This window comes from Mandrillus leucophaeus, unplaced genomic scaffold, assembly GCF_000951045.1.
Source record: "Mandrillus leucophaeus isolate KB7577 unplaced genomic scaffold, Mleu.le_1.0 Scaffold53, whole genome shotgun sequence".
Lineage (NCBI taxonomy): Eukaryota > Metazoa > Chordata > Mammalia > Primates > Cercopithecidae > Mandrillus > Mandrillus leucophaeus.
In genome coordinates, this window is record NW_012105697.1 from 543,222 (window position 1) to 561,965 (window position 18,744).

An 18,744-nucleotide genomic window follows, 5' to 3' on the forward strand; every position below is an offset into this window, starting at 1 on the left:
CGCAGGTGTGTGTTCCTCACCGGCAGGATGGTCTCTGGCCCAAGGCAGGAGCCACAGAGGCAGGGATTTCTAGAGAGAGCACCAGACACCCTGCCCCTGCCTTCAGCTCACAGACCATTGCCAGATTCTGAACTGTATCCTCATGTCCCTGCAGCCACCGACATCCAGGAGAAGGTTCCATGACAGAGAGAAAGTGGGAGGCAGAATCACTGGGATGGGAACTGGTAGTTCTTCATGGGATGGGTCCTTCAGCTCAGAGAGACAGAATGTCTGAGTCTGGCTGTTGGCAGCTGAGGGACCTCAGGCAGCTACGGCCTCCCCCTGTGTGTTGGGCTCTGCTCATGAAATGAGGACCCAGAAGTGTCCTCCCAGCTGTTTTGATGACTTCCGTCTCCTACAGATGCTGCTGTAATGGACCAAGAGCCTGTGGGAGACAGAACAGTGAACAGGGAGGTAGGTCCTCCTCGCCCCAGCCTCATGGATATAGTCTTATTCCCTACTAGTCCTGAAGAATGTGAGCCCCTCCCTCACTCAACATTTCCGTCTCTGCAGGACTCTGATGGACCAGATCCTCAGGAGGTGACATACGCACAGTTGGATCACCGCGTTTTCACTCAGAGAAAAATCACTCGCCCTTCTCAGAGGCCCAAGAGACCCCCAACAGATACCAGCGTGTACACGGAGCTTCCACAAGCTGAGCCCAGATCATTGTCTCCTGCCCATGAGCACCACAGACAGGCCTTGAGGGGGTCCTCCAGGGAGACAACAGCCCTGTCTCAAACCCAGGTTGCCGGTTCCAATGTACCAGCAGCAGGAATCTGAAGGCGCGAGTCTGCATCTTAGGGCGTCGCTCTTCCTCACACCACGAATCTGAACATGCCTCTCTCTTGCTTGCCAATGTCTAAGGTCCTCACTGCCTGCTGGAAAGAAAACACACTCCTTTGCTTAGCCCACAATTCTCCACTTCCCTTGACCCCTGCCCACCTCTCCAACCTACTGGCTTACTTCCTAGTCCTACTGGAGGCTGCAGTCACACTGAGGAACTCACAATTCCAAACATATGAGAGGCTCCCTCTTAACACAGCACTTGACAGGTGCTGTTCCACCTTCCCTCATGCTGTTCCACCTCCCCCCAGACTATCTTTCAGCCTTCTGTCAGCAGTGAAACTTATAAATTTTTAAAAATAATTTCAATGGAGTTTTCTCTTCTTCAAATAAACATGTCTGCCCTCATCCATTAGGTAATGTGACTCTCTTTTGGCTGAAAGAAACCGGTGTTATCATTACTATGTCCATATAACCCCATCTGTCCTCCACTGGGTTCTCACCCCTGGACTCTGAGCTTCTGGAAGCAGGTGGAGCCTGATTTGTCTCTGGGACTCCAATTTTCATCCACAGATGCAGCTCATAGGAGGTTTCAAGGATCGTGAATCAGATGAACAAGTGATATTCTTACTCTCTGCAGACCTGGAAAGCTGACAGAGCCATTCCAAGATGAAACATCTGTAGAGTCATAGGCCTTGTTAGTCTCATCTCCACGGGGACACATGTCCACACATCATCTTTCATACCATAAATACACAGTCGCTCCTCCAGACCTGTGGGGTTTACAGGTGTTTATTGAACCAACTATAAACCAAAAATATTTTGAGAAAAAAAAATCCCTGAAGTTCCAAAATCAAAAAACCATGTTGAATGAACACAAATGGAGTGGGGTGTGTATGCTGTGTCAGGAATTATAAGTAATCCAGAGATGATTTCATGTATACAGGAGGATGTGCATGGGTTATATGCAATTAGTATGCTTTTTTTTTTTTTTTTTTTTTTTTTGAGACAGAGTCTCACTCTCTCACCCAGGCTGGAGTGCAGTAGCGCAATCTCAGCTCACTGCAACCTCCGCCTCCCAGGTTCTAGCGATTCTTCTGCCTCAGCCTCCCCAGTAGCAAGGATTACAGGCATGTGCCACCATGCACAGATAATTTTTTTTTGTATTTTTAGTAGAGATGAGGTTTCAGTATGTTGGACAGGCTGGTCTCGAACTCCTGACCTAGTGATCCACCCAACTCAGACTCACAGAGTGCTGGGATTACTGGGGTGAGCCACCACGCCCAGCTTCACTGTGCTGTTTCACGCAAGAGGCTTGAGCATCTGCAGATTTTGGTCTCTGAATGGGGATCCTGGAACCAATCACCCAGGAATAGTAAAGGACGACTGTATATAATTCTTATTTGCCAATTTTAAAAATAAAGCATAAAAAATTTACAACAGGAAAATAAAAAATAAGAAGTGTTTTTATAGTGTGAGGATAAGTTTAGATTGATGTTTTCCTACGTGTAACCCTATGGCCCTGTGTTATTTGTTGAGAATTCTATTCCACCTTAAACCACATGGCAGCCTGGGTCAACTGTAAAGGGACTGTGCATCCATGGGTGTACTTTAGACAGTCTTTTCTGCCCAGTGGCTCTCTGTATCCCCTCTGATGAGGATGCTACACTTTATGTAACCTTATAGAACCCCTTAAAATTTGGTAACCTGAGTCCTCTGATTTGTTATTATAGGTTATTTAGTTTGCTTTTTTTTTTTTTTTTTTCCTTGAGACAGACTCTTACTCTGTCACCCAAGCTAGATTTCCGTGGCACAAGCTCAGCTCACTGCAACCTCCGCCTCCCAGGTTCAAGCAATTCTCGTGCCTAGGCCTCTTGAGTAGCTGGCAGTACAGGTGCCCGCCACCAAGCCCCACTAACTTTTGTATTTTTAGCAGAGACAGGGTTGAACCATGTTGGCCAGGCTGGTCTTGAACTGCCGACCTCAAGTGATCCACCCACCTCAGCCTCCCAAAGTGCTGGGGGAAACTTGATTTTCTATCGTATTGTTACTGGATATTCCTGTAAAATTTAAAATGAGAGAGGGAGAGAGACAGAGAGAGAGAGCGAACCAGGGAGGGAGAGAGACAGAGAGAGAGCAAACCACGAGTCTGGAATCTGGAATCTTGGGTCATGAGACAAATTCTAGATAAAACGACAAAATCTAGAATTTACATGTTGTGTTTTTTGCTAATAAAGTAGGATTCTAAGATCATAAATAACTGCATAATCCTTCACTGGGAATTTAAATCATTTTCACTCCTTCTGGTTTAGTACTAGAAATTCAAGAAGGAAAATTAAACTGACTTTTTGTCACAATTACTCTGATAATGTTAATAGTATCTGTTAGATATTTTGCACATTACACATGAAGAAGAGTTTGAATTTCAGATAAAAACAACAAAAGCACATCAAAAGTCTTTAATGTAACCCAGAATTCCATCATCTTGTGTTGGAAAGATTGGATCTGAGACGTGTTTTGAGCTGGTCATAGTGAATGAAGCAAGGTGGCAATTGTAGTCACAACAATTTCCAGGAAGCCATTTTCTGCTCTTGGCTGGAGGCTTGCTGGGCATCATGCAAGGTAGAAAAAGCCTGCATACGTCACCCTCCCATGATGTGGTCAGCACGTCAACTGCATGGGCAGGGCGCCAGATAACATCCTGTGCACTGCTGAGCTGAGCTGGGGCGCGGCCGCCTGTCTGCACCGGCAGCACCATGTCGCTCATGGTCGTTAGCGTGGCGTGTGTTGGTGAGTCCTGGAAGGGAATTCACGGAGGGAGCACTGGGTGGAGATCTGGGCCCAGAGGTGGAGATATGGGCCTAGAGGTGGAGATACGGGTCTAGAGGTGGCGTTACGGGCCTGGAGTGGAGATCTCGGCCTGGAGTGGAGATATGGGCCTAGAGGTGGAGATATGGGTCTAGAGGTGGAGATATGGGTCTAGAGGTGGAGATATGGGTCTAGAGATGGAGTTATGGGCCTGGAGTGGAGATCTGGGCCTGGAGTGGAGATATGGGCCTGGAGTGGAGATATGGGCCTGGAGTGGAGATATGGGCATATGAGCCTGGAGTGGAGATATGGGCCAAGAGTGGAGATTTGGGCATGGAGTGGAGACATGGGCCTGGGGTGGAGATATGAGCCTGGAGTGGAGATATGAGCCTGGAGTGGAGATATGAGCCTGGAGTGGAGATATGGGCCAGGAGTGGAGATTTGGGCCTGGAGTGACAACGTGCGCCTGGGGTGGAGATATGGGCCTGGAGTGACAACGTGGGCCTGGAGTGGAGATATGGGCCTGGAGTGACAACGTGGGCCTGGAGTGGAGATATGGGCCTGGGGTGGAGATATGGGCCTGGGATGGAAATATGGGCCTAGAGCGGAGATATGGGCCTGGAGTGGAGATCTGGGCCTGGAGGCTGGGTCTCTGCACAGCTGAGAGCCCTGTTCTTGGGGGCAGGTAGGCAGTGAGTGTGAGTTTACCTTCAGCCCAGGAAAAGCCTGGCTGCCAAGACTCACAGCCCAGTGGGGGCAGCAAGGGAGGCCTGGTTTTCCTGCAGATAGATCGTCCATCATGATCTTTCTTTCCAGGGTTCTTCTTGCTGCAGAGGGCCTGGCCACACGAGGGTGAGTCCTTCCCCAAACGTTAGGGTGTCCTCTCTCCATGTAAGAGGATTTTCCTGAAACAGGAGGGAAGTCCTGTCCAGGAGTCTCTCATCAATTAGGAAGAGGGGACGCTCGGATACTCAGCCCACAGTTCTGACCTCGCCCTCCCCAGCCTTTCTTTCCCTTGGCAGAGTCAAGTTCTGTGGGGACCAGGGTAAGACTGGGGTGCTCAAAGCTGGGGTGTGGAGGGGGGAAGTGCTAGGAACAGCAGGTCCTCTGAGGACATAGGTGTGACTCACACACTTGAGTGTTTCCATGACGGTAGGGCCTGCAGTGTGGCTGCTGTCATTCTACCAGAAGAGGTGGGGAAACCACAGCCATGGCCCTGACATTCCAAATCCGCTGATGGGGGCTCAGTTGTTTATTTTCGTTCAGGCATCGGCTGGTATTCCATTCACAAAGGACATGCCCTCCACCCCATGTCTACCTTGTGTTGTTTTATGTGAGTCATCTTGCAGTATTAAAATCTAGGAGTCGCTTACTCAGCACTTGCTCAAAGTTCTCAGCTAACACTTTGTCGCAGGGAGACACCATGTCTTTGCGGAATGGGTCCTTCCTCTAGCCCTGGGCACCCAGGTGAGGTAGGAGCCATAGAAACGTGGAAAGCGAGGAGAATCTTCTGAGCACACGGAGGGTGGGGCGGCTCCTCCTCTCTAAGGCGGCGCCTCCTTCTCCCCAAGGTGGTCAGGACAAGCCCTTGCTGTCGGCCTGGCCCAGCCCTGTGATGTCTCCAGGACGTGACTCTTTGGTGTCGCTCTTATCTTGGGTTTAACAGATTCTGTCTGTACAAGGAAGATGGGGTGCCTGTCCCTGAGCCCTACAACAGAATATTCTGGAACAGCTTCCTCATGGGCACTTTGATCCCACACACGCAGGGACCTACAGATGTCCGGGTTCACACCCACACTCCCCCAATGGGTGGTCGCCTCCCAGCAACCCCCTGGTGATCACGGTCACAGGTCAGAGGGCTCCTGTCTGGGCTTCTCCTTGTCCCACCTCCTGAATCCCAGAGCTTCTGCTGGGGGTGTCCGTCAGGATTTGGTCACCCAGGCCCTGACTTTATTTGGGGTAAAGGGGGATTGAATACGTGGAAATGGGTGCTGTGGTGGGAAGAATAACTGTCCCCAATATGGCTACATTCTAATCCCTGGAGCCTGTGACTCTTTATGCTATAGGGCAGGGGACTGAAGGGGAAGACGGAGCTCTGGTTGTTGATGAGTTGACCTTGAGATGGGGAGACGGCCTGGACTGTCCCGCTGGGCTCAGTGGAATCACAAGGGACCACACGAGAGGAGAAGGATGAGGGGAGTGGGGATTAGAGCAGCGTCGTGGGAGACTCCATCCGCTTTGAAGGTGCAGGAAGCCCATGGGCCACCAATGCAGGTGACCTATAGAGTCTGGAAAAGTTAAGGAACTGATTCTCCCAAGTCTCCAGAGGGAACGCAGCCCTGCAGATGCCTTGATTTTAGCCCAGGAAAAACAGGGTCCAATTTCTGTCTCCAGAAGTGGAAGGGGTCAGTGTGTTCTCTCCTGCTGCCTTGCTTCTGATAATTTTCTACAGCGGCAACAGGAAACCAACACTGGAATCCAGGTCATGGATAAGTTAAGAAACGGCCCAAGGATAGCCAGGCGTGGTCGCAGGCGCATGTAATCCTAGCGACTCGGGAGGCTGAGGCAGGAGAATCGCTTAAACCCAGGAAGCAGAGGTTACAGTAAGCTGAGACCACACCACTTCACTCCAGCCTGGGCGAAGGAGTGAGACTCTGTCTCCAAAATTAATTAATTAATTAAAGAAGCCAAACAAGGAAAAGGTTGGCAACCCCGAGATCAGCAAGGGCGGGACGCTGATGCCACCGCCAGGTTCGATCCACAAAGGGAGGGGCTGATAGTCCTCGAACCAGCACCAGGAACCACCCTATGGAAGCTGGCACCATGGAGAAGGCACAGGCATGGCAGGAGAGGCTCCCAATCCCCACCAGGAACAGGGAGTGTGGACACTGGTGCCTGCCTTACTGATCAGTTCATATGTCCTGCCAGGGACTCCAATGTGTCTGAAAGAGATTGAACCAGGCTGCTAAGAGCCTGGACATGCAGCCTGTCCTGGTTCCTCTTCCACCCCCACGTAGACAGCCGGAAAGAGATGGAGTGCGAAATAGATACAGCAGCCCAAGAGATGAGGCTGAGCCCAGTGGGAAGGGAATCAGGGGCTACTAGAGACAGAGAGACAGAGAAGAGGGTGGGAGACAGATGGAAGGACCTGAAACAGGAGTTAAGGGCACAGAAAAGAACATGGAGACACAGAGAGGAAGGAGAGAGACAGACACCAGGGGAGGGAAGCCTCACTCATTCCGGATCCTGTGGATGAGATGAAAAAGAGAGATGCCTTCTAAACTCACAACCTCTCTTCCTAGGAGTCCACAGAAAACCTTTCCTCCTGGCCCTCCCAGGTCCGCTGGTGAAATCAGGAGAGACGGTCACCCTGCAGTGCTGGTCAGATATCAAGTTTGAGCACTTCCTTCTGCACCGAGTGGGGAAGTTTGAGGAGCCCTTGCATCTCATCGGAGAGCTCCATGACGGGGGCTCCAAGGCCAATGTCTCCATCAGTCCAGTGACACCTGCCCTGGCAGGGACCTACCAATGCTACGGTTCTTTTACTCACTCCCCCTATGAATGGTCAGCTCCCAGTGACCCCCTGGACATCGTGATCACAGGTGAGAGTGTCCGGACATTCTTCTCATTGTCACTGGGACACAGAGTGAATGATCCAGGACTTGGAAGCCCCAGGTGGTCATGAGGAAGATGAGTGTGGGATTCTTATGGAGAGAGACTCACTCGGGGAGGTCTGTACCAACAGAGACAGAGAAACAGGAGACACAAGCACAGACCAGGTGTCGTAACAGAGGACAGACACAGGGGCCATACAGGGAGGTAGAAAAGACAGAAAGAGTTAAAGGGGACACCCAGACACAGACATGTCCCAGAGAGAGGTGTCCTTCCGTGTTGACTTTGTTCAGAGACCTGGCACAGGTGAGAAGTTTCATTTCTGTTTTACCTCCACAATGTGTTTCTACCAGGGGAACCCAAAGACACCCACATTTCTGACCTGAGTTGGCCCCTGTGGCCTCAGGCCTTGTGGCACCTACAGATGCCGTGTTGATTCTGACACCTCTGCCTTGTGTGCAGTGGAGAGTCATCATTCCAGGATATCATGGCCCCAGAACATCAACCCCTGTGTGCTGTGTGAACTTGGGGTCCCCGCACTGGATTCTGAGGCTCATATTCCACATAACCCCACATATGATAGGATTGCTGAGAGATATAGAGAGAAATCAGGGACATCAAAAAGCAAAGGTGTAAACACACACAGAATGAGCCAGTAGAAGGGGACTGAGAGACTCACAGACACATAAAGAGAAAAGAGGGCAGAGAAGTGGAGAGAATGATGGAAGGGAGCAGAGAAAAGCTCCAAAATTAGAGTCCTGAGGGAGAGGCCCAAGGACAGAGAAAGGGAGATGTGCGGATGAATTACAGAGATTCCAAAGAGAACTAGAGAGACCAAGAGGCAGAGAAAGACAGACGATAGATGGATAGATAGATATAGATAGATGATAAATAGTTAGGTGATAGATAATAGATAGGTTATAGATACATAGATGATGATTGCTTGTTTCATTGATTAATAGATGATACATAGAGATGATGATGAAGAAGATAGATAAATAGATGATACATGGAGAGAGATAGAGAGGCAGACAGAGAGAGAAATCAGAGAGAGAGAGAGATGATACATAGATATAGATAATAGATGATTGACGGATAGATAGACAATTGATAGATAAATAGATGATACATAGATATAGATGACAGATAATTTATAGATAGACACTGAATAGATCAATAGATAACATATAGAAATATGCAGAAAGTTATGAACAGGACACAAAGTGAGAAACTTAGAATTAATAAAAAGCAGCATCAAGTGAACAAATCCAAGGAGGGTCAGAGAGAAGAAAACAATACAAAAAGGGAAAACACACCTCGGGCTGGGGAAGTGAGGTCAGAGACCTAGAGAGACAGAGAAAGTGGAAGGAGGAAACAGACATGAAGAGAGACGGGGTGGAGGGTGACAGAGAGCATTAGGCCATAGAGCAGGGCAGGGAGTTCTCAGCTCAGGTGTGAGGGGAGCTGTGACAAGGAAGAACCTCCCTGAGGAAACTGCCTCTTCTCCTTCCAGGTCTATATAGGAAACCTTCTCTCTCAGCCCAGCCGGGCCCCACAGTTCAGGCAGGAGAGAACGTGACCTTGTCCTGCAGTTCCCAGAGCTCGTTTGACATGTACCATCTATCCAGGGAGGGGGAGGCCCGTGAACTTAGGCTCCCTGCAGTGCCCAGTGTCCATGGAACGTTCCAGGCCGACTTCCCTCTGGGCCCTGCGACCCATGGAGGGACCTACAGATGCTTCGGCTCTTTCCGTGCCCCATCCTTCGAGTGGTCAGACCTGAGTGACCCACTGCCCGTTTCTGTCACAGCTGAGGAAAGCCCATGCCTGTCCCGTGTCTTATGACCCTAGAGCCATAGCTGGGGAGCTTCCTGCTGATGGTGGAGAGAAGCATGGACAGATGCAGAGAGAAGACGAAGCCTGGGTGTGAGGGGGGAATGAGGGCACAGCATGGCAGAGAGGGCACCTCCAAACCCTCCTGCATGGCCTGCGTGGTGGTCCGCGGTCAGGGCTCCAGGCACCCAGGCAGATGGAGAAACTGGTCAGGACAGACCCAGAGGAGGGAGACTGGGCTCAGTTTCGGGAGATCAGAGGTTCCCTCAGCCCCTCAACCTTACCCATTTCCCAGAAGCCCACCCTGGCCTCTCACCCACAGAGAGATGTCATCACTAACAACCCCTAGGACCGTTTCCTCTTTGTTTGAAAAATTATTTATTGAGGTTAAATACACCTACATAGTTTACCACTTTTAACATTTTTTTTTTTTTGAGGTGAAGTCAAGCTCTGTCCCCTATGCTGGAGTACAGTGGCGCAATCTCGGCTCACTGCAACCTCCGCCTCCTGGGTTCAAGCAATTCTCCTGCCTCAGCCACCTGAGTAGCTGGTACTACAGGTGTGCACCACCAGGCCAGGCTAATTTTTGTATTTTTAGTAGAGACAGGGTTTCACCATATTGGTCGGGTTGGTCTCGAACTCCTGACCTCGTGACCTGCCCACCTCGGCCTCCCGAAGTGCTGGGATTATAGGTGTGAGCCACCACGCCCAGCCACCTTTACCATTTTTAAGTGTAAAGTCAAGTGGTCATAAATACATTTATATATTTATGTGTGTGTGTGTGTATACATATATGTGTATATATATGTGTGTGTGTATATGTGTATATATATGTGTGTACATATATATATATTTTTTTAACCCTCCTCCCTTTTCTTCCTGGCCTCTGGTAGCCACCATTCTACTCTCTACCTTCATGAGATCACCTTTTAGCTCCCGCCTATGGGTGAGAAATGGGAATCTTTGTAATGAGCTCCAGTTCCATCCCTGTGGCTGCAAATGTCAGGGTGTTATTGTCTCTATGGATGAGTAGTCTCCACTGTGTGTATGTACTACATTCTCTCTATCCATTCACCCACTGATGGGCAGGTAGGTTGTCTCCACAACCTTGGCTACTGTGAACAGTGCTGGACCAATCATACGAGCGCAGATATCACTTCGATATACTGATTTCCTTTCCTTTGGATATAAACCCAGTAGTGAAATTGCTAGATACTATGAAAGTTCTCTTTTTAGTTTTTCTTTTGTTGTTTTGATTTTGGTTTTTGAGACAGTTTCCCTCTGTGCCCAGGCTGGAGTTCAAGTGATGTGATCTTGCCTCATTGCAACCTCCACCTCCTGGGTTCAAACGATTTTCCTGCCTCAGCCTCCCTAGTAGCTGGGATTACAGGTGCATGCCACCATGCCTGGCTACTTTTTGTACTTTTTAGTACAGATGGGGTTTCCCCATGTTGGCCAGGCTGCTTTCAAACTCAAGACCTCAAGTGAGACGCCTGCCTCAGTCTCGCAAAGTGCTGGGATTACAGGTGGGAGCCACTGTGCCCAATCTCTTTTTAGTTATTTAAAGGACTTCCATACTTTTCTCCATAATGGCTGTACTAATTTACACTCCTACCAACAGGGTACCAGGGTTCTCCTTTCTCTACCACCTTGCCAGCATTTGTTTTGCCTGTCTTGCAGCTAAAAGCCATTTTATTTTATTTTATTTTATTTTATGTATTTTGAGATGGAGTTTTGCTCTTGTCACCCAGGCTGGAGTGCAGTGGCGCGATCTCGGCTCACCACAACCTCCACCTCCCGGGTTCAAGTGATTCTTCTGCCTCAGCCTCTCGAATAGCTGGGATTACAGGAATGCGCCACCACGCCCAGCTAATTTTTGCATTTTTAGTAGAAACAGTGTTTCTCCACGTGGGTCAGGCTGGTCTCAAACTCCCGATCTCAGGTGATTCGCCCACCTCAGGCTCTCAAAGTGCTAGGATGATAGATGTGAGCCACCACGCCCAGCCTAAAAGCCATTTTAATGGGGTAAGATGACAACTCACTTTGATTTTAATTTGCATTTTTCTAATGATAAGTGATACTGAGCACTTTTTCATATGCGGGGAAATTTCAGGTCTTTTGCTCCTTTTTAATTAAATCATTTGTTTTATTGAGTTGTTTAAGCTTCTTATATGTCTAGTTATTAATCCCGTCTCAGATGCATAGTTTGCACATATTTGCTCCCAATCTGTGGGTTGTCTCTTCACTTTGTTGGTTAATGTTCAGCGGTGCAGAAGCTGCTTAGTTTGATGTAATCCCAATGGTCTATTTTTTGCTTTAATTACTTGTGCTTTTAAGGTTTTAAACAAAATGTCTTTCCTTAGACAAATGTCCTGGAGCATTTCCCCAAGACTTTCTTCTACGTGTTTCATAGGTTCAGCCTTAAACTCACATCTTTAATCCATTTTCATTTGATTTTTGTGTATGGTGAGAGGTAGAGGTGCAGTTTCATTCCTCTGCATGTAGATGTCCAGTTTTCCCTGCACAGTTTACTAAAAAGTCTGTCCTTTCCTGATTGTAAGTTCTTGGCACCTTTGTCAAAGTCCATCGGATGGGCTGGGCACAGTGGTTCACACCTGCAATTCCAGCACTTTGGGAGGCCGAGGCAGGTGGATCACCTGAGGCCAGGAGTTCAAGATCAGCCTGGCCAACATGGTGAAACATCGTCTGTACTAAGAATACAAAAATTAGCTGAGCATGGTGGTCAGTGCCTGTAATACCACTACTCAGGAGTTTGAGGCAAAAGAACTGATTGAACCCAGGAGGCTGAGTTTGCAGTGAACCGAGATTGCACCTCTGCACTCCAGCCTGGGTGACAGAGCGAGATTCCATCTCAAAAGAAAAAAAAAAAAAAAAAAAAAACCATTGGATGTAAATGCATGGATTATATCTGTGTTCTTCATTCTGCTCCGTTGTTCTATGTGCCTTTCTTTATGCCAATGCCATGCTGTTTTGCTTACTACAGCTCAGTAACATATTTTTAGATCAGGTAGAGTGACGCTCCTGTTTTCTTTTTATACCTTGAACTCTCAAGACAGTGGGCATCACATACAAACATTATGGAGAAAAGGATCCCAGGATTCCCAGGGCCCAATATTAAATAACAGAGTGTTGGCCATGAACCAACCTCAAAGATTTCCATTGAGTAGAGGACAGGCAGCCTCATTTCCTCACCTCTCTCCTTTCTTGTGTTCTAGGGAACCCTTCAAATGGTTGGCCTTCACCCACTGAGCCAAGTTCCAAAACTGGTGAGTACAGAACCCTCTTATATCTGCTTTTGGAAACCTGGGGAGATGGAAGCCTTGGATTCAGGCGTTGACTCAGCATCTCACAGCTCTGACATTGTGCGCCTGTCTTCCACCATCTCTGAACTCCAGATATTCCAACAGTGAAAGGGATCTGGGCCCAACACAGGGCTCAGTGAAATCTCTTAATCTCTGATTTTATGGAGATGAGACCTCCTACAAGCTAGAAGAATGACTGCCAATCTGACATCCTTCTCAGGAAAAATGCAGTGCTTGTTCTCCCTGCATTCCTAACTGGAGGATAAATTCCTGGGGGCTTGACAGAGGGAAGGGAAGGGAACATCTGATGAGGGCGAGGGGTTTTAGAGAAGTTCCACTTGCCAAGGAATGAGCTCCTGTTGGTCATGAAGCAACCCTGGCTGACTCAGCAGAGAAAGAGCCTTGAGTAACAGAGAACAGAGCTCATGCACGCACACTTCGACTCACTGACTCATTCAGCCATGGCCCCATGCTCAGGCTGTGCAGTTGGAATCCTTTCCTACTGTTGCCATAACAAATTTCCACAAGATTCGTGGGTGAAAACAAAACGGTTTTTTAATTATCTTACAGTGCTGTAGCTCAAAGGATGAAATGCATCTCACTGGGCTAAAATCGGGTGACACTAAGGATGCCTTCCCTCTGAAGGTTCCAGGCAAGAATTTGCTTCTCACTTGTCCCAGCTTCTAAAGGCTCCCACATTCCTTGGCTCCTGGTGCCCTTCCTCCTTCCTCAAAACCCGCAAAGACTGGTCACATCTCACATGGCATTACTCAGACCCTTCTTCCTTACCACACTTCTTTCTCTGAATGCTGCTCTCCCTTCTTCTTCATCTTTGGAAAACTTGTGGATTCTATTGGGTTCACCAAGATGAAAATCCATCATAATCTCCCTGAAATCATCCAGGATACCCTTGTCTTAAGTTCAGCTGATTAGCAACCGTAACTCCGTCTGCAATCGTCATTCCTCCTTTCCGTGTAAAATAACGTATTCACAAGCTATGGAGGCTAGGACAGGGACATTTTGGAGTGGGACAGCATTCTCCTGCCTTCCACAAACAGGAAACAAGATGCATTTGACCTCTGCTCTTGGGACACTGATATTGCAGATGGTTAAATGGGAGGGCAGAATGCACAAGTGGACCAATAAATGAATGATCCATTGGGAAGCATCTGTGCAAGAAATCTATTTGCTTGTTCGTTTGTTTATCGAGACAGAGTCTCCCTCTGTCTTCCAGGCTACAGTGCAGTGGCACGATCTCTGCTCACTGCAACCTGTGCCTCCTGGATTAAAGTGATCCTCCTGCCTCAGCCTCTCGAGTAGCTGGGATTACAGGCAACCACTACCACGCCCGGCTAATTCTTTCTGTATATTTTATGTAGAGAAGATGTTTCACCATGTTGGCCAAGCTTGTCTGAAACTCCCAACCTCAAGTGATCTGACCGTCTCAACCTCCCAAAGTACTGGGATTACAGGTGTGAGCCACTGTGACCAGCCAGAATTTAAAATAAATAATAGATAATGCTGAGTGTATAATTTTGGGTGACAGAGAAGGTCTCACTAATCGGATATTTGTGACATTAATGAAAAAAATGGATTGAATCCCTGAAAGACTGGCGGAAGGATTTTCCACACACAGCTGTCAGCCTTGAAGGCACAAAGGTGAAAACAATCTTATGTGGAAGGAAGAGGCTCTGCCTGAAACGCTGGGAATGGGATGGGGAGAATTACAAGACCACTGGAGAGAGAGGAGAGCACACTGGGTACACAGGAAACTAAGGAGGAACAAGGAGTGTGTGTTTTATACTCACAGCCATTGGATTCACCTCAGGGTAACTAGGAATCCCTACATGATTAATAGTGACTGACATGAACATAAGGGAGGCCCAGGTGCGTAACTGGAATCTAGGAGACCGTGGAAAAGGCAATTCCCGCCCCACTGGTGAAACGTGGCGCTGATTTAGACACTAAATGAATGAAGGACATGGATGCAGGATATGTTTGTGAGGTAGAATCATTTGCAGGGAGGACTCACTGGGTTTGATTTTCCTAGTTGTTTAATCCTTGCTTAATTAAATTCTTTCTGAGATTTGTTCCTCGTGCACATAAATCAATACCTGGCAGAGGAGTGACAGATAGATGAGGGGTGGTGGAAATGAAGGGACCTAATTACAACATAATATACAAGGCTGTGAACGGTTGCTCATGCCTCTAACCCAGCACTGCAGGAGGCCAAGGCAGGTGGATTCCATGAAGTCAGGAGTTCAAGACCAGCCTGGCCAACATGGTGAAACCCTATCTCTAATAAAAATACAAATATTAGCTGAGCATGGTGGTGCATGCCTGTAATCCCAGCTCCTACTCTGGAGGAGGAAGTAGGAGAATGACTTCAACCCAGGAGGTGGAGGTTGCAGTGAGTCGAGATCACATCACTGCACTCCAACCTGGGTGACTCAAGGAGACTCCGTCTCAAAGAATAAAAATAAGACATGCATAAATATAATGTAACACACATGAATGACAATGGCACCTGGATTACCATCATCATTTTTCTATTTCTCTATAATTACTTCTTTGATCCTTTATCTTATCTATTAGGCAATCAGCCTAAAACCTCTTCCCCATTTGCTTTCTGTGAGCGTGAGATCATATAGAAAATATGAAAGCTCCCTGAAGCCACCAGCACAGGTCCTGGAATAGAGGAAGTGCTCTGCTCATCGCAAAATGCTGGCCCCCTCACCCAAATCCCCCACCTCACCCCTACTTCCAATCACCTGTGGAGATTCAGATAGACCATGGGGAGGTAAACACTAATACTACTTGCAGTGAGTTCAGATCTTGGAATCAGAGATCAGCACCAGCACTAGCTCCTGGTCCCCTTTCCTACCAATCCACGGAAGGACAGGTTGTATTGAAACAATAGATGGTGGAGGGCATTGTCCTTCCCCCAGCCTCTCGTGTAGAACAGCAACCTAAAATATGACTCCCAAGATCACAAAAGTAGCATGTTTCCAACGGGCTTCAACGCTATTTCCTGGCTGTTTGACGTAAGAGAATTCTGCTTCGTGTTTTTGATCTTGATTTCACTTTTCTTTCCTTTTCTTGGATAATGTAAGTTGTTTGAGTCAGGAGTGCTGTGCATGTAGAAATCCTAAAGCACATTCACTGTGCATGAATCCCAGTTCAGTCTTCCCAGAGAAGACTCTTAACACCTCCTGTACTGCACCTGGGGCTATGCCAATTCCTATCACTCACCGTCACTCCAGGGAGATAGAACACACAGAGAATACGTGACATAAGCAGGTTCATTACTAACACAAAAGCAGCAAGTGACAACTGAAGTGTATATTTCAATGTGAGCCAGTCCCCCAAGGCTCAGAAAAGCTGCTCAGGACATATAGAATCACCCCATATGCAGTGTATCTAGGGGAACCCGAAAATCAGCCCAGCCTGGATTTTGTACCCTGGAGCCACAGGAAGCACTGAGCTAAAGCACTGCATGACGTCCTCCTCTAGGAAGAACAGGAAGACAGCCCAGGCTGTTCTGGGACGTTTCTCCTGATCTCACGATGCTAATGTCTTAGTCCATTTTTGTTGCTATAGAAGAACACTTGAGCCTGGGTAACTTCTAAAGATAAGCGATTTATTTGCCTCACAGTTCTGCAGGCTGTACTAGAAGAATGGCACCAGCATCTATTTCTTGTAATGACCTCAGGCTGCTCCCACTCTGGCAGAAGGGAAGGAGGGTCTGTGTGTGCAGAGACCACAGAGATCACACGGCAGGAGAGGGAGCAAGGGGAAGGGGCGCAATGGAGTTTCCAAGCTCTGTTTAAAAACCAGTTCTACAGGAACTAATAGAGGGAGAACTTGCTAACCCCGTCGTATGGGACGGCATTAATCTATGCATGATGGATCCACCTCCATGACCCAAATACGTCCCAATAGCCCCAACCTCCCACATGGGGGTTAAATTTCAATGTGCTGTTTGAAGGGGTCAAACATCTAAACTAAAGCAGTTGTATATTCAGCACATTCTATGGTTACTATGAGAGCTATAACTGAGAAAGCAGGAGAAAGCTGAGTCTCCCACCATGTGGGTGCATGTCCTAAAGAGACGTTGTATATGGTTACCTGACCATCAAGAAATGCGAGACAATCCATAGAGAGGAACTGCTGTGATTAGCTTCTTGTTGGTGCCTCGTCTTCCTCCAGGTATCCCCAGACACCTGCATGTTCTGATTGGGACCTCAGTGGTCATGATCCTCTTCACCATCCTCTTCTTCTTTCTCCTGCATCGCTGGTGCTCCAATGAAAAGGGTAAGTCTCACGAAGCAGAGGCCACAGACCTCAGGGCCGAGTGGGGAAGCAGGATGGGAGCACACAGGTGTGTGTTCCTCACCGGCAGGATGGTCTCTGGCCCAAGGCAGGAGCCACAGAAGCAGAGCTTTCTAGAGAGAGCACCAGACACCCTGTCCCTGCCTTCAGCTCACAGACCATTGCCTGATTCTCAACTGTATCCTCATGTCCCTGCAGCCACTGACATCCAGGAGAAGGTTCCATGACAGGCAGAAAGTGGGAGACAGAATCAATGGGATGGAAATTGAGAGCTATTTATGGGATGGGTCCTTGAACTAAGAGAGACAGAATGTCTGAGTCTGGCTGTTGACAGCTGAGGGACCTCAGGCACCTACGGCCTCCCCTGTGTGTTGGAGTCTGAACATGAAACGAGGACCCAGAAATGCCCTCTCAGCTGTTTTGATGACTTTTGTCTCCTACAGATGCTGCTGTAATGGACCAAGAGCCTGCAGTGGAAAGAACAGTGAATCCGGAGGTAGGTCCTCCTCGCCCCAGCCTCATGGATATAGTCTTATTCCCTAATAGTCCTGAAGAATGTGAGTCCCTCCCTCACTCAACATTTCCCTCTCTCCAGGACTCTGATGAACAAGACCCTCAGGAGGTGACATACGCACAGTTGGATCACCGCGTTTTCACACAGGGAAAAATCACTCGCCCTTCTCAGAGGTCCAAGAGACCCCCAACAGATACCAGCGTGTACATAGAGCTTCCAGATGCTGAGCCCAGATCTAAAGTTGACCACAGTCAGGCCTTGAGGGGGTCCTCCAGGGAGACAACAGCCCTGTCTCAAACCCAGCTTGCCAGCTCCAATGTACCAGCAGCTGGAATCTGAAGGCACGACTCTACATCTTAGGGCGTCGCTCTTCCTCACACCACGAATCTGAACATGCCTCTCTCTTGCTTTCCAATGTCTAAGGTCCCCACTGCCTGCTGCAGAGAAAACACACTCCTTTGCTGAGCCCACAATTCTCCACTTCACTTGACCCCTGCCCACCTCTCCAACCCACTGGCTTACTTCCTAGTCCTACTGGAGGCTGCAGTCACACTGAGGAACTCACAATTCCAAACATACGAGAGGCTCCCTCTTAACACGGCACTTAGACACATGCTGTTCCACCTTCCCTCATGCTGTTCCACCTCCCCCCAGACTATCTTTCAGCCTTCTGTCAGCAGTGAAACTTATAAATTTTTAAAAATAATTTCAACGTAGTTGCCTCTTCTTCAAATAAACATGTCTACCCTCCTGGTTTCAGTAATGTGACTCTTTTCTTGCCGGAAGTTTCCGGTGTTATCATCACTATGTCCATGTAACCCCATCTGTCCTCCACTGGGTTCTCACCCCTGGACTCTGAGCTTCTGGAAGCAGGTGGAGCCTGATTCGTCTCCAGGACTCCAATTTCATCCAAAAATGCAGCACATAGGAGGTTGCAAGGATCGTGAATCAGATGAACAAGTGATATTCTTACTCTCTGCACACCTGGAAAACTGGCAGAGCCATTCCAAGATGAAACATTTGTAGAGTCACAGGCCTTGTTAGTCTCATCTCCACGGGGACACATGTCCACACATCATCTTTCATACCATAAATACACAGTCGCTCCTCTAGATCTGTGGGGTTTACAGGTGTTTATTAAACCAACTATAAATAAAAATATTCAGAGAAAATATACAAAGTTTCAAAAGCAAAACTATGTTGAATGGACACAAATGGAGTGGTATGTATGCTGTGTCAGGAATTATAAATAATCTAGAGATGATTTCACGTATACATGAGGGTGTGCATGGGTTATATGCAATTGCTATGACTTTTTTGTTTTGTTTTGTTTTGTTTGTTTGTTTGTTTTTCGGAGTCTCACTCTCTCACCCAGGCTGGAGTGCAGTGGCGCGATCTCAGCTCACTGCAACTTCCGCCTCCCAGGTTCAAGTGATTCTCTTGCCTCAGCCTCCCCGGTAGCTAGGATTACAGGCACGTGCCACCATGCACAGATAAATT

At 48.1% G+C, this 18,744-nt stretch overlaps 3 protein-coding genes across 3 annotated transcripts in view; all 3 read left to right on the forward strand.

Moving 5' to 3' along the window:
* Positions 1-822, forward strand: part of LOC105551607 (killer cell immunoglobulin-like receptor 2DL3) — a 13,226-nt gene extending 12,404 nt beyond the window's left edge. Inside the window, 2 exon segments of the mRNA XM_011996920.1 lie at positions 401-453; positions 553-822. Of these exon segments, the coding sequence (XP_011852310.1) occupies positions 401-453; positions 553-822 (323 nt within the window).
* A 2,759-nt stretch (positions 823-3,581) lies between these two features.
* LOC105551609 (killer cell immunoglobulin-like receptor 3DL3) lies at positions 3,582-17,991 on the forward strand. Its single transcript, XM_011996923.1, is given in 11 exon segments — positions 3,582-3,615; positions 4,450-4,485; positions 5,205-5,259; positions 5,261-5,382; positions 5,385-5,483; positions 6,936-7,235; positions 8,759-9,050; positions 12,310-12,362; positions 16,608-16,712; positions 17,174-17,226; positions 17,326-17,991. Coding segments are annotated over 11 exon segments (1,407 nt in total). The 3' UTR covers positions 17,584-17,991.
* Positions 17,992-18,704: 713 nt separating this feature from the next.
* Positions 18,705-18,744, forward strand: part of LOC105551670 (killer cell immunoglobulin-like receptor 2DL1) — a gene marked incomplete at its 5' end in the record, with an annotated part of 4,500 nt that continues 4,460 nt past the window's right edge. The window contains one exon of the mRNA XM_011997009.1: positions 18,705-18,717. Within this exon, the coding sequence (XP_011852399.1) occupies positions 18,705-18,717 (13 nt within the window). The remainder of the gene's footprint in view (positions 18,718-18,744) is intronic.